General features: G+C 39.2%; 1 protein-coding gene across 1 annotated transcript; it reads left to right on the top strand.

The window, feature by feature from the left end:
* The first annotated feature begins 433 nt into the window (after positions 1 to 433).
* slc6a1a (solute carrier family 6 member 1a) lies at positions 434 to 11617 on the top strand. Its single transcript, XM_055046120.1, has 15 exons — positions 434 to 797; positions 1734 to 2135; positions 2508 to 2639; positions 2734 to 2834; positions 2950 to 3059; positions 3189 to 3321; positions 3870 to 4004; positions 4103 to 4206; positions 4805 to 4929; positions 5061 to 5173; positions 6736 to 6867; positions 6959 to 7061; positions 7294 to 7394; positions 7558 to 7725; positions 9249 to 11617. Exons 2-15 carry the CDS (start codon positions 1904 to 1906, stop codon positions 9690 to 9692), a joined length of 2133 nt encoding a protein of 710 aa, XP_054902095.1. The 5' UTR covers positions 434 to 797; positions 1734 to 1903; the 3' UTR covers positions 9693 to 11617.
* The last annotated feature ends 3117 nt before the right edge of the window (positions 11618 to 14734 follow it).

The following is a 14734-nucleotide window of genomic DNA, read 5'->3' as shown; positions in this document are numbered from 1 at the left end:
TGCCAGACAGCCGCCGACTGGCCTCAGCCTCCAAAACCGACGTGTCCAAACTACGCGTTTGGACACGTCGGGGGCTGCGTTATATTTACCCCTCATATCTTGCCATTTTGCACCTCGGCCATATTCTAATGCTGGTGGGGGGGAGAGGAGGGCGGGGGGTTTAGGAGGGGGTTCACATCTCGAAATGCTTGGTGTCAATGCAAATAATAAAAAACAAATGAACATGAAGATGTTTCATTTTAATATTTGGTAACAGTCTTAAAACTTCCCAGCGTTTCTGAAAATGTACTTACAAAAAAAATAAATAAATAAAATAAAAAATTAAATAATCCAAACTTGAAGGGAGTGAATCCAAAATAATGTGATCTCGGCTCAGCCTATAGATGAGAATGAGGATGAGGAGGTAAAGGGGGGGCGGGAGAGGGGCGACTTTGAGATGACATTGAGGCTGTGTAGATGGGAGTTGAGTCTCTGGTTGTTGATGTTAGACAGTCGCACAAGGCGAAGCGGCTGCTGCCCGTGTTAATTCAACCTCCTCCTCTCTCTTTCTGTCTTCTCCTCCTCCTCCTCCTTCATCCTGCTGGTCTTCAGCACTGCTCCCCGCTGGACAGCTCCCGCTTGGACCCCACGAACGCCGTATGGTACCCTTTAATGTCTTTTAATGGAAGTAAAATCTATTTATGTTTCAAGACACACCGGGAGTTTACAACTTGACCCGCGGGAGGAATCTTCGGATCCCTCGACTGGAGATTTGTGGCAGTCAGCGGAGGCTCGGCGGTGCGGATTTCAGATTCACTGTGAGTAAAAAAAAAAATGTGTTAAATATTTGCTGTCTATCTGTGGGAACCGGCTCGGTTATTTCTCCCCCCAGCCCCCCGACAGCACTCGGATTGACTTTATTGTGAATGAGGCTGCTGCTCTGCTGCTGAACGGGGGGATCAAGTAAATATTTGCAAACGTATTTCAAAAACAACAGTCGAACATGCGGAGCTGATTCCTGTCTGCTTGGTATTTGCAGATGCAATGAGTCGCATTCTGGTGCGCAGAGTTCCCATTTAACGTGGCAGAATGTGTGCAGCCTGATGCGTAAAGCTTTTACGCATTTGGACATCCTATTTTTGTTGTTGTTGTTGTTGTTGTCTCCACGGTGCGTTTTGTTTTCCAGCGTGTCAGAGACGTCCTTCTGTCCACGCTTACTTTCAGCTATCCGCAAAAAAAATAAATAAATAACTGGCAGGACAATCTGTAGGTGTTAATTGGTGGACCTCGTTGAGCTTCATTTTCATAGGCTGGACACCACATTGCCACGGTGCGTCCTGCGCTTCAACGTGCATGTTTTTGGAACACCTTGCACTTCTCCTTGATTTGGCATAGGCTATTTAAATTCAGAATTTTGTTTAGACAACCTCGGCTGTTGTTTTGCTTGTTTTGCTGCTAAATTCTGTGCAAGCTGATTTGTGTGGAGGCAAGGCAGCATGCCTCTGCCATCAGTGATTTGACATGAATGAAGAGAGAGAGAAAAAAATGTCCTGGTGCCAAAAGATCAGAGAATGAACCAGTCTGCACTTTAAGACGCGTCTTTGGAGTTGAAAAGTAAACGATTTGTTGAAACTGCTGCTGTTGATTTAGAGGATATGAGTGTGGTACATTCTGTGTCCATCTTTGTTGAAACAGGTAAAAAAAAATTTCCCCCTGCACCCTCAAACAACCAATCACTCTATCCACGATCTTAGGTTGACAACGACTGGCCAGTCGTGTTCGCACAGGCTCCCTCTCCAGACATTTGGTCCGAAGGTTTAGTGAAGGGGGTGGGGGGCAAAAATAAACCGCGAAGCTGCTGTCTACGTGGACCGGTGCTGAAGCCTCCCGTCCGACTGCCAGGACCTTTGCCAAATCCAGAGACATGGCGACGAACGGCACCAAAGCGGATGGACAGGTCACAGAACTGAACGAGGTGGCCGCAAACAACGACAAGCCCAAGTCCCTGGACGTGAAGATCGAGAAGAAGCAGAAAGACGTCCCCGACAGAGAAACATGGGGAGGAAAATTTGATTTCCTCCTGTCTTGTGTGGGTTATGCAATTGGACTGGGGAACGTGTGGAGATTTCCCTATCTCTGCGGGAAAAACGGCGGAGGTAAATACTTCTTTCACTGTTCATGTATGCACACTGAATGAGCCTTTCAGATCAACGATGCACATGATGGAGCTTATAATTTAGCGACTCCAGAATAGAAAAAAAAAAAAGCCTTGCCTATGTGTGTAACCCTGTGCTGATCAATATAAACTGAATTTTGCTGCACTGAATTATAACTAGTATGCATTTGAATGCATAAATCTGAGTCTCCCTACATGATTGGGTAGATTTGATTAAATACTTCTGAATGTAATGGCATTTGTCGCGAATTTGTGCTGCATGATTGAATTGAAGCTAATTTAGTATATGTCAACTGATTTGTATAGGTTTGCATTTTTAATTCCTTAACCTGATGCATTTCTGTCCATCCAGGAGCCTTCTTGATCCCATATTTTTTGACTCTCATTTTTGCTGGGGTCCCTTTGTTCCTACTGGAATGCTCTCTTGGTCAGTACACCTCAATTGGAGGGCTTGGTGTGTGGAAACTGGCTCCTATGTTTAAAGGTACAATATAAATAAATAAAGAAATTCAAAATGCAAATTGAATACTTTTGAAATTATTTTAAAACACATTTAAATCATTTCTTTTGAATGTCAGGTGTGGGCCTTGCTGCAGCTGTCCTCTCCTTCTGGCTTAACATCTACTACATTGTAATAATTGCTTGGGCCATTTACTACCTGTACAACTCATTTACCATTGTAAGTATTATTTAGAAAAATAATATGTAGAAAAATCTCAAAACTGGTCAAAATGGGGAGTAAATTGTATTTTTTCTTCTTCTTATTATTATTATTATTATTTTACATTTTCCAGGATCTTCCATGGAGCTCATGTCACAATATATGGAACACAGAAAAGTGTTACACAAACTACTCCATTCCAGATACCACCAATCTCACCAGCGCTGTGGTTGAGTTTTGGGAGTAAGATATAGATTTTTCTTCTTTTTTTTTTCTGCATGCCTCCCCGAGCAATATCCAAAGATGGCCTCCTCTGCTGCTTGTTTGCCCTGTGTATATGATGGTATTGTCGCTGTTTGCCTCTATTTACAGGCGCAATGTGCATCAAATGACTGATGGCTTGGAAAAACCAGGCCAACTCCGAGTGCCATTGGCAGTAACACTGGCCATCGCCTGGGTCCTTGTGTACTTCTGTATTTGGAAAGGGGTTAGCTGGACAGGGAAGGTAAATGTTTTTTTTTTTTATGTGTGTGCTTTCCAATACCTATTTATGCTGGTTTCTAATAAGAACATGTGGCATCCATGCAATATTAAAAAGTCTAATACCTGCTCATCAATCTTTCAGATTGCATTCTGCATGGTCTGGAATTGATTTTTTAAATAAGAGACCTTAAAAATAAAACTCACGCTCCCCTATTACCGTTCTTCCAGCCTCTTGGTTGGCTCCTCTAATTCCAATTCTCCTGACATGTTTTCTGTTCCGAGTGTGGATTCCTGATAGGAGGAGCAACAATCAGCCAGTTTGTTGGCATGGTCAAGTTCATCACATGGCCATGCCAAACAAAATTTGTTTTGGTCACAGCCAGACCCCTTCCCCCCCTCATTCTCATAATTTGCTTCCTGAATATCTCAGAAAAGTGGCTGAAGATTAACTATGATTTTGTTGATTTTGATTAACTATGATGTTGTTGTCTTTATGACCCTCGTGAAAATATACATTGCATCTCAAACGTTTTCATGGATTTCCACTGATCACCTCCTCATGTCTTCCAGGTTGTTTACTTCTCGGCTACGTATCCCTACTTCATGCTGTTTATTCTCTTCATACGTGGGGTGACGCTGCCTGGAGCCAGTGACGGAATCTTGTTCTATATCACCCCTGACTTTGAAAAGCTGAAAGAATCTGAGGTAATGACATGTTATTATGGGATTTGTTCCTATGTGCCGCATGCTCGAGTGAACAGAGCCCAGCCTCCTGCAGCTAAACTCTCCTGCTCCTCTGTCAGGTATGGCTGGATGCAGCTACGCAGATCTTTTTTTCCTATGGACTGGGGCTGGGGTCGCTTATAGCTCTGGGTAGCTACAACACGTTCAATAACAATGTTTACAGGTAAGTGCTGCTGATGATTCATGAACTACATTCGATGTATAACATCACAAGGGAAAAAGCTGCTGATGTTGAAAACAGATATTGCAGAAATGTGTATAAAATCCTTTTTAAGCATTCGAGGATGCTTAAAAAGATTTTAAAAACAAAAGTCTAACTATTGTGGCTGTTTGGCATGAATAGAGCATCAGACTGAGGTCAAGGTTCTTTCTTTCTGTTCTGTTCTGTAAAAAGAAAAACTATTACTGTGATGGCTGAGTGTTTTTCTCTAGCAGCCCCTCATTCTGGGGCATATAGTCAGTTATGTAAAATAGTTGCATTCAAATTAGCTTTTTTGTCGCTTTTATTCAATATAAGGTAATTTTCCATTTCATTCAAACAGAACATGCGTATTTCATTCACGAGGTTTGCACTTTCACGTTAAATCTCGCAGTGAAAGCACTCCCACGGCCCGTCTTTCTGGTTTACCTGCACTCTTTTTTTTCTTTTTGTTTTAGAAAGGTCAGCATAGAATGGAGAGAAAAAGTCAATTTAAACCTTTCACAACATCCCCATTTAAAAAAAAAAAAAACTATACATATATATTATTTCCTCTCCCCAGAGACTCTATCATTGTGTGTTGCATCAACTCATGCACCAGCATGTTTGCTGGCTTCGTAATCTTTTCCATTGTTGGCTTCATGGCGCATGTGACTAAGAAAGACATTGCGGACGTGGCAGCCTCAGGTAACTGCACATGGCAGTGGCTTCAGCCACTGTTACTCTCTGCTATCCCCAATAATCGTAATATTAGCATGCTGTTTTGGCAGCTTCAAGAGTGATAAATTTTACAATAATGCTTCCTATTTACTATCCAGGTCCTGGCTTAGCTTTCCTTGCATATCCAGAGGCTGTAACCCAGTTGCCCGTATCACCTCTGTGGGCCATTTTGTTCTTCTCCATGCTGCTCATGCTGGGGATAGACAGTCAGGTAAGGGGCTTGGTGATGATCTGCTCATGGGCTGACCTAAATATTTAAAAGCAGTTACATATCATGCAGCTCACCTCTGCTCGCTGCATGATAAGCATGCAATTTGCTCCTCACAGATAGCTGTAGCCAAGCTTTGACATTAGTTGTCAAAAATATTTTCAATGCAACCTTATCACCTCCATTTGCATTGCAGGCTTCACTGTTTATTTACTTTGCGTGTGTGATTTTAATATGGCCTCAAAGGGCCATGACCAAACAGGCTTCAAAGCAAAGCACAGAAATTACAGATTTTTTTTTCTCATAATTTGGTTCCTTCTTATTTGTGTAATCAGATGTTCTCATCATAAACGAGCAGTAAAATAAATTAATTAATACAAAAAAAGTTGCCCTTTTTTTATTTACAGATATTAAATCAAAAATAATACTTGTGGCTTGATTATTTCCATGTTTCAAATAAAAACACCAGGAAGGATAATAGAAAAACTGATCTGTTCCCGTTTCCTTCAAAAGAATCTGATTCTGCAAAGTCTGACTACATTGTGTAGTCATTTCTTCTAATCTCCACAAATTTCATCACAAAACATAAAAGAATATAAAAAATAAATTTAATATCCTAAATATTAATGAGGTTGAATGAGGATAAAAATAATAAGAATTTGTCATTGTGATGTGTGCTTGATTTCAGGGAAATATGGGGAATGATGTGAAACTGGGGTGTGGACAGTCACAAAATGTACAAAAAATAGCATTTTTTATGTGGAGATAATGGTTGTCAAGAATACAAAGTCTGAAATAGTTTGAGCATGTAAAATATTTGGCATGATGAAAAAAATCTGTTTGAAATACAAATTGTTCAAAAGATTTTTTTCATAATAATACTGTAATGACTATGTTGAATTTTTTTTGATCAGGTTTAACTGTTTTTTAATTCAGAAGAAAACATAATACCAGGCAAAGAAAAATAGAAATCCTCCACACTTATACTCCAGACTTCATTAGCTGGGTTTATGTTTCACCCTGTGACATCAGAGATTATATATGGTGTTTCTAGACATGCAATAAAAACACCGCAGAAGTCTGTGTAAAATATGCACACTCAACCGTACTTTTAAAATGTTTCGATTATTTTTCATGGTCTTGTTCATCTGTTTTCATAAACATCTCTGAAGTAGACAGAAGTAATAACGCCTTCTACAGTAAGAGATCAGGATAGTAGCTGTGACTGTCTAGTAATGTGACAGTCACAGTGTTTTTGTTTTCTTTTTGCCAGCGTTTTTTATACTATTTGAAACATGAAATGAAATAATCAAAAACAAATCACCATTCTATGAGAACTTATTGATCATACCAAAAATGGCATGAATTTGAATTGCAGCATTTTTCCTCTTACTTTTGTTTTTCCTCTTACTTTTGGACTTTGATGAGAAGTGGTAATTACCAAAACATACACTGATCCAAAATATTTCCAAAACAACAGAAAAAGAATCTCAAAGCAACCAGGTGCGAGCAGTGCACATATCCAGGAAGATTTTTCAAGCTGTTACTGTGATTGTGTCCTTCAGTTCTGCACCGTCGAAGGCTTCATTACCGCCCTGGTGGACGAGTTCCCCAGAGCTCTTCGAGGCAGACGAGAGATCTTCATCGCCGTTGTCTGCCTCGTGTCCTATGTGATTGGACTTTCAAACATCACACAGGTACAGCAGGGCAGTTCTGAATCAGTGAGCTTGTTTCTGTGTTTTGCCTTTTCTAATATTTCTTTTTTGTGTTGTTATTATTTGTAACCAGGGTGGAATCTATGTGTTCAAACTGTTCGACTACTACTCCGCCAGTGGGATGTGTCTGCTGTTCTTGGTCTTCTTTGAGTGCATCTCCATATCTTGGTGTTATGGTGTGTTTTATATTATCTTTCATTTCAATATCACCACAAACAGGACTTCTGAAAACCGAAATTTGGTCAAGGGCGAGTGCCTTGTCATGTTTTACCTGCTTCAAAGTCTGCTCAGCCGCAAGGTTGCGAGCACTCATGCCTGTGTCATGCCTCATCATCATGCATGGCAGATCTCATAGATAGAAAACAATCAGATGTGAATATTTTGGTCATGCATTCATTTGTCCGGCAGGTGTGAACAAGTTTTACGACAACATCGAGGAGATGATTGGCTACAAACCCTGTATTTGGTGGAAATTGTGCTGGGTCGTGTTCACCCCTCTCATTGTCGCTGTGAGTATTTTGAGCTAATAGAATAGTACATCTAAAGTCACGACATGAAAGATGAAACAATAAATAAAGTCAATATTACCTGCCTGCAGCCATGTCAGGCCGAGGCAGCGCTGCTTGCAGTCAGAGGTGTCAGGATGCATAAAGCGTCTCTTGTCTCCCACAGGGAGTGTTCTTGTTCAGCGCCGTACAAATGGTTCCCCTCACGATGGGAGATTATGTGTTCCCAGGCTGGGGTCAGGGAGTGGGATGGCTCATGGCTCTGTCCTCCATGGTTCTCATACCAGGATACATGGTCTACATGTATCTCGGGCTCAAGGGCACTTACAAGGAGGTGAGATGAAAAGGTCCATTTTTTCTCCCACCATTGCATTCCCCACATCTACGGAAGTTGTAACAATTTGGGTTTGGTATCTCAGTTTTGGTAGCTTGAAACACAAAAATCTGACCAATATATTAAAGATGAATGATAATTTTGTATTTAATCAAGATTTAATTTGCTAATTCAACTGAATGAGACAATCAAAACTGAAATGATAAATTAGAATCAGGCAAGAAAATAAATATTTGCAACTCAATGAAAATAAAGTATTCTATTGTTCAAAGAGAAAACTCTGTCTCATTAAAAAGCCTCGAAATGGGCCTCAGTGGAATATGAAAAATCTGTCATGCCACAGATGTGCTTGTGAGGCATTCAGCATAGACGATAAAGCTGTATATTTTTTTAGATTGTGCACATTGAAAAGTACAGCTAAGTTAAACTTTTATTGAGGGATTCTAAATATGGCTCTTCGGTCGAAAATATCAATTAATGGCCATGTAGAGGATGGAGAAACTAATCTCATTGTAAATGTAAACATTATAACAGTAAAACTGACTGGCCACTTTTTAAAGACAAGTAAAAATGATCCAAAAATAATGGTAGAACTTCTTATTTTTAATTCAAATATCGGACAAAAACGTGAAACTAGTTGGCACCATTTCTAACCAATGTGCCATGTAAGTAGCAATAAATGTTTAGCCATATGATACATGTAAAATAAACTGAACTGATTAAGTCAAATTCATATTGAAAGTTTAATTCAGGATTCTTAGCATTATATCTCTGTTACCTTTTTCAAATAGAACATTGCAAAGGACTTACCAGTTGCCACTGATAAAATATGTACACTTTGATGGTGAGAATGGCATTGAAAGAACAGTCTTCCAGAGGTTTATTAAAAATATTTCACCTTCATCACATCAGAATGGGTGCAAGCACATGAACACCTATGTATCTATATTTCATCTGTTTACTTTTTATAAGAGCTCATTTATGCTGCAATGACAACTGCAATGACTTAGTATTATGATTTAATCTATGCATACTATGCTGCTTGCATTGATAAAGATTCACTCATCTCAGCATGCTGGCCGCTTGAAGCTAAAGGAAAACCGACAGCTTGATACATTTTTTAAAAATAATTCAGACAATGACTGTCTGACCATTTTGAGGGACTGATAGAATATTAATATGTCGTCATCAAAGGCTAGGTTGTTTATCACATATGAAAAAAGAATGAAACACAATCATGGAAAAGTCCAAATGTATTTTAAGAAAGAGAGCACATCAAGTGGGACACGCACTTAAAAACTGTGGCAGGATTTGATGTTGAGTGAAATATATGTAGATGTACCCAAGGAACAACATAGGTTGTTGTGGATTGAATATAGAACAGCCTATCTCTTTAAAAGTCATACAAAATGATCAAGGAATGCAGAGACAAACACCCAAAGAAAACCATCTGTACCTGAATAATTACAATTCATTTTGTAAGCTAGCGTAGCATTCTCATTCGCTCTGTTTTTCTCTCCTAGCGACTTCGAATAATGTTCCAGCCTCCCAAAGTTGTCAGGAAATTTCAGGAGAACGGACCTGAGCAGCAAGTGGAAACCAACACTGCCAACCTCTCCAGTCCTGCCAATCCTTCCAACCCCGCTAGCGCCACTAGCCCAGCTCCCGCGAACCCAGCCAGCCCGACCAGCACGGCTCCTGTAAACTCAACCAGCCCTGTAACACCTGCCAACCCGGCTCCTCCGCCAGCAAACCCAGCCTCAGCGTCTAGCCCGGTAAATCCGACAACGAGTCCCGTTGCCACTATTACCACCACTGTCACTACAGCCAGTCCGGTTAACCCGACTGTCAAAACTGTTAGCCCGACCAGCCCACCTCCTAACCCAACTAGCCCAACAGAGCCCGTTAATCCCCCTAACCCAACAAGCCCGCCCTCTAACCTGACCAATGCCGAGGCCAATGTGTAGGCAACAACAAAACCCTCATGGAGCATGTAGACAAAAGAGAACATTATAAAGGACTTCCAAGATTTTAATTGATTCATCTACCTCCAGGGGCAATTTGTGATCAAAACAGATTTTCCAACCATGCTTAATTTTTCTGTATTTGTTAAATCAAGCCAATGATGTCTTATTGTTGGTTTGCGTTCTGAAAACAAAGTCAAAGACTGTTAGTGTTCACCGATACAACCGTAATTCCAAGAAAAAAATAATGTAAACATACTGTGTAATACTGTGAGAAGAAAAAAAAATCTATAGAGTTATAGATTAGAGATTTGTTGAATATCTTCATGAATCAAGTAAATACCGTGTGACTATAGTAGATTAAGTAGTTAAACAAACTTGACATCACGGAAGAATGCAAGGGATGCCGTCAATTTCTTTGAGGATGTTTACCAAACCTCACACAGTTGTCTCTTTTTTCCAAACATTGCTCTCTGTGAGGTAAAACTATGAGCCGCAAGGCAAACTGGGAGCTCGGAGTAAGCACAATGCCAATAAGAAGTTCGTGTTTAGGAGCAATCTGGAGAAGTCCAGAATCTGTTGCAAAAGATTTTGTGTGCGAGAGAGACTGTTATTTTTTTCCTTATTTTTTCAGTGTATAAAAAACAAAAAAGAGAGATAAAACTTTTATGTGATCAAAGCATTTTTAGAATTATTTTTAGGATGTTTTATACTATGTATGTTGAAGTGGAGGACCAAAATCAATAGGCAGACAAAAGCAAAAACTATGCCATTGAGTATTCGGTTGGCAAAGCACAGGGTACAAAGAAGTACAATGAACAATAAAAAAAAAAAAGAAGAAGAAGCACACGGTTAGAAAAGTGATTTGCAAACATTGACTATCCCTTAATGCTGACAGTCAATCCTGTTTACGTTTTGCATGCTTTCCTCAGGAACATCATTGAAAAGTTTCTCAAATGTCTCCTGAGAAAAAAAATAAATAAAAAATGAAGAACAGAGAAGGCCTGAAGCCAACGCACCAATTTCAGCCAAGCGATAGTCTGTTTACATGACTGGGCAGATCTACAAAAAATACTTACACTTTATATGCTAGCACAAAACAACCGGGACCAACTCTGTGTTTCAGTACAGTCATGTTTTCTTTTTTTCTATGTGTCATGATCAATCATAGTCCGATCAATATGTATCCAGCAATACATATGTAGATGTTTAGGTGCAGACCAGTCAGCAAAGTGGTCTGTTTCTCTTTTTGTTTACGTTGTCTTTGCTTTATCGGGGGAGAGAGAAAAAAAAGAATAAAAAAAAAAAAAAAAAAAAAAGAACAAAAAGCACAAAAGCTTTTTAGGTTTTCCCAGACTTTGGCCATGGCGTGTTAGGACAATGTGAGTTTGCTTCTATGGCAGCTACCTTGAAAGGCATGTGGTTGAACAGAACATGTTTACTATGAAAAGCAAAACAACGGAGCGAAAATGTGAAATGGCTACAGTTCATGTCCTGTGAATTTTGTATAAAGTTACTCTACCACAGTTTTCTCTGGAAGTTTGTTGTAAAACTGTACCGTGTAAAACATGTAACTGTGAATGTCTGTACTACATTGGAAGTTATTGTCTAAATGTTGAAAAAAAAAAAATATGGAGTTGCTGTTTTCTGCAATAATATTTTGATCACAGAAGCTAAAGCACATATCTGACAGAGATATAAGAAATGATAATGAAAAATGAAGATACTGATGATTATATTAAAAATAGAAATTATGTCTAGTAAAATAATATTGTTTTGTATATTTTTAACTGTCTCACTGCCTAATGTAAAACATAATATAAACATGATATGTATCTAAATGGTGTCAAATGATAAAGCACGATTGTTATGTTATACAAACAGAAAAAGACTGAAAAAATAAAGAGTTATAGATAAAATAAGCAGAACACATGGCTGGCATATGTCCCTAAAACATTGTGTCATTAATGTAGCAGTGTCTCTGGTAACAATGCTTCCAGAAAATTAGGTCAGCTTTCTTATTAAAAGATGTGCGCTGCTCTGAATCCTCCTGCAGTAATTGGCTGTTGTTTCCTCTCTTGTAAATAAGCCCTCTCCATAGAGTATTTCCCATCTATGGATGTAAAAACACTCTGAGACCTAATAAAACTTAAAAAGGGGGATTAAGTGAAAGGAAACGCAATGCTTGATTCATCTCTTTCTTAGTTTTACATGTAGGTCAGGTGGGATGTGCAGAATTAAGTAAATCCTTTCCTCAGTGGTTTTGGATTTTAAGATGACATCCAGCTTAACTTCATCAGGAGGGGATCGAAGAAACTGATCATAACAGCAAAAGAGAAAGGAGTCTGGCTCCCATCTGTGTGTGTATGTGTGTTTTCTTTTTTTTTCGAGTGTCAGAAACACAAGCAGATAGAGAGAGGTCTCAGCATCGCCACAAAACAGCTCTCGCCTCGCGGGCCTGGCGTGCCCGCCCGCCCCGTCTCCTCTGCTTCTGATGGTTCTGAGCGTATTTGTGTTTCTGTTTGTGTGTGTTTTGCTTGCATCCCCACCCTCCCTGCCTTCCAACCACCTCCCCCCAGTTGCTGCTTCCATTAGCTCCCAGTGTGATAAAAGAGACGGCACCAGCTGACACCGCCACAATGGCTCGCCGTGGATGAAAGAATGAGACGTCCCCTCCGGTCGCTCGTGGCAAACTGGTGCATTTGTGGACGTGAGCTCGTTTCTGCGTGAGACGGAAGGAGAAATAGAGACAGGTTGGAGACAGAGGGCTGCGTGTTTAAGTGGACCGGGATTTGAAAAATGCCCCCGGGAGCACCGAGGAATAAACTACCCAATTGATGGATGACTTGGTGGCCTCCTTCATTCCTTGTTGTGTAATTTAGCATCATTACCTATGAAAACAAGTCACCTGTTTGACAGACTGATGTCTTACATCCACTCAAGGCATAGATCATCACTGACGGCCAGGGAGGACAGGAGGCGGAAGATCTTCATTAGTTGGGAGCAATCTTGCAGAATCCAGATACTCCTGGGATGTGGGGCAGCAGCTTCGTTCAGCTCCACAGTGACACTGTGATTCACTTTATTTAACTGTCATTTCATGTTTTTCCATGAAGATATTCTATGGCTCTCAGAAGTGTACCCACCTCTGTTAAAATTTGTAATCCAAAAAATTAGAGCAAGAAAAAAATGTCTCAATCTTTATTGTGGTATACATGCTGCACAATTCAAACGAAAACAATTTTTTAAGGGGATACAATAAAAATGAAAAAAGTTGCAACGATGCAAAAGTGTACCTATTGTTTTGTGCACTTTCTGATCTAAATTATCCTTAGTCCTCTACAGGCTAACCACCAAACATCAATTACATTGATTCCCCATACCTAGAAATAGAGTAGTTGTATTTCATAAATGGAGAAAATATGGAACAACAATGATATTACAGAAACTGTGTGTGTTTTTTCCCCCAAGACAATAAATAGAAAAGGTAGAAAGCGGTCATTGAGCTGCAGTACTAACTGTGATAACAGTTAGCTATGTTTTCCATGTACGTGTACTGAAGGACAAGTGTGAAAAAGCAACAAAAAATAAATCCAAAGAAAACATTAATTGAATGTCTTATAATTGATTCCGAAAGGTATAGTTTGTACAACAACAAAAAAACAAAACAAAAAAAAAACTCACTGTGAAACCACTTTAAAAACATCCATACTGAAACATGGTGGTGTAAGTTTCATAATTTGGGCTTACAGTTTGTTGGAAATTATAATATCTAAATACCAGCCAGTATTCAGCCAAAATCCTCTGGTGTCTGCAAGTCGAAAGAAGATCAATATTGATTCTACATTGAGTGTCTACATTGTTTTTCAGAGAACCAAGTCCCAGATCTGCCATTACCAATATGTTTCTGAATTGGATGGGGGGCGCAAAGATTTCAGACGATAATTGTCAGTTAAAAAAATGACTGAAAATATTAGTTTTTTCTTTTAAGGAAGGAGAAAGATACCATTCTATTCCATTCTTTCTGCCCGCTGACTGACAGTGTACAGTAATAATAGAGAAAACTCAAGTATCTCTGGGACTCTCATAATCTATCAACTTTCATTCTTCCTTCCCTTGTTGGGAAGCTTTATTACACCTTTAAATAATATGTAATAAGAACAGTTCGTAAGAACAGTCTGCATATCCTAAATTAATATTTCAGATATATGATTTGTTTTATTTTAATAAAGAATTTTGAAAAAGAAGCACAAATTTCTGAAATTTAAAATTAAAATCCATTCCAATTAAGTGTTCCTTTGAACAAGAGAAAAAGCAGAAATGTAAAACTACTATTGTAGAACAAAACATCTTAACTGAAGCTGTTTCACATGTCACAGCTCAGCTGGGAGTCATGCTTTTGGACTGTGGACTGTTTAAAAACTCGACGCAGAACGACCCCAAGTCGGGATTCAAACCGAGGCAACAGTACTACCCAGAGCACCCCAGTGCATCTCTGTTTTTAAGTTTTTCTCCCAAAAATTCTGAATGACCAAAATACAATGTTAACATTAAAAATACTTTGACACAATCAGGAGACGTTATAAATGTGGACATTTAGAGGATTTTAAGGATGTCACACTGCATTTCGATAATCTCTTCAGCTTATCTAAACGGTCTGTCAAGGGATTTGGTGGAGGCAATAAATCGTATGTTAATGGTCAGGTCTGAAGTGTCTGTGTTCTCAATTGAATTAAAAAGTAACTTAGCAAAAAGACAAAGGGAAGAAAAAATAATATTGTAAAAATGTATACCAGACCGAAAGTATGTTAAAGCATGTTCTCCATAATAATCCTACAATTCTAAAAATACATTAGTTTGCTTTCTCCAAATTAGTGCTTTGCTTTCTCCAAAACATTCAATTCATGGCTTACTTTTGAACATTTTCCAAAACTATCTGAGTCAATTTCACATTTTTATATGTTACTATGAGCTGCAGCGGCAGCCGTTCTGCACTGGTTTAAAACTGACTAAAGTTCTCATTCCCAACCTGTCAATCCAGCTCA

This window comes from Poeciliopsis prolifica, unplaced genomic scaffold (genome assembly GCF_027474105.1).
Source record: "Poeciliopsis prolifica strain line A6 unplaced genomic scaffold, Auburn_PproV2 SCAFFOLD023, whole genome shotgun sequence".
NCBI classification, from domain to species: Eukaryota; Metazoa; Chordata; class Actinopteri; order Cyprinodontiformes; family Poeciliidae; genus Poeciliopsis; species Poeciliopsis prolifica.
Note: the sequence above shows the minus strand (reverse complement) of the source record. Positions and strands in the feature narration are given on the sequence as shown.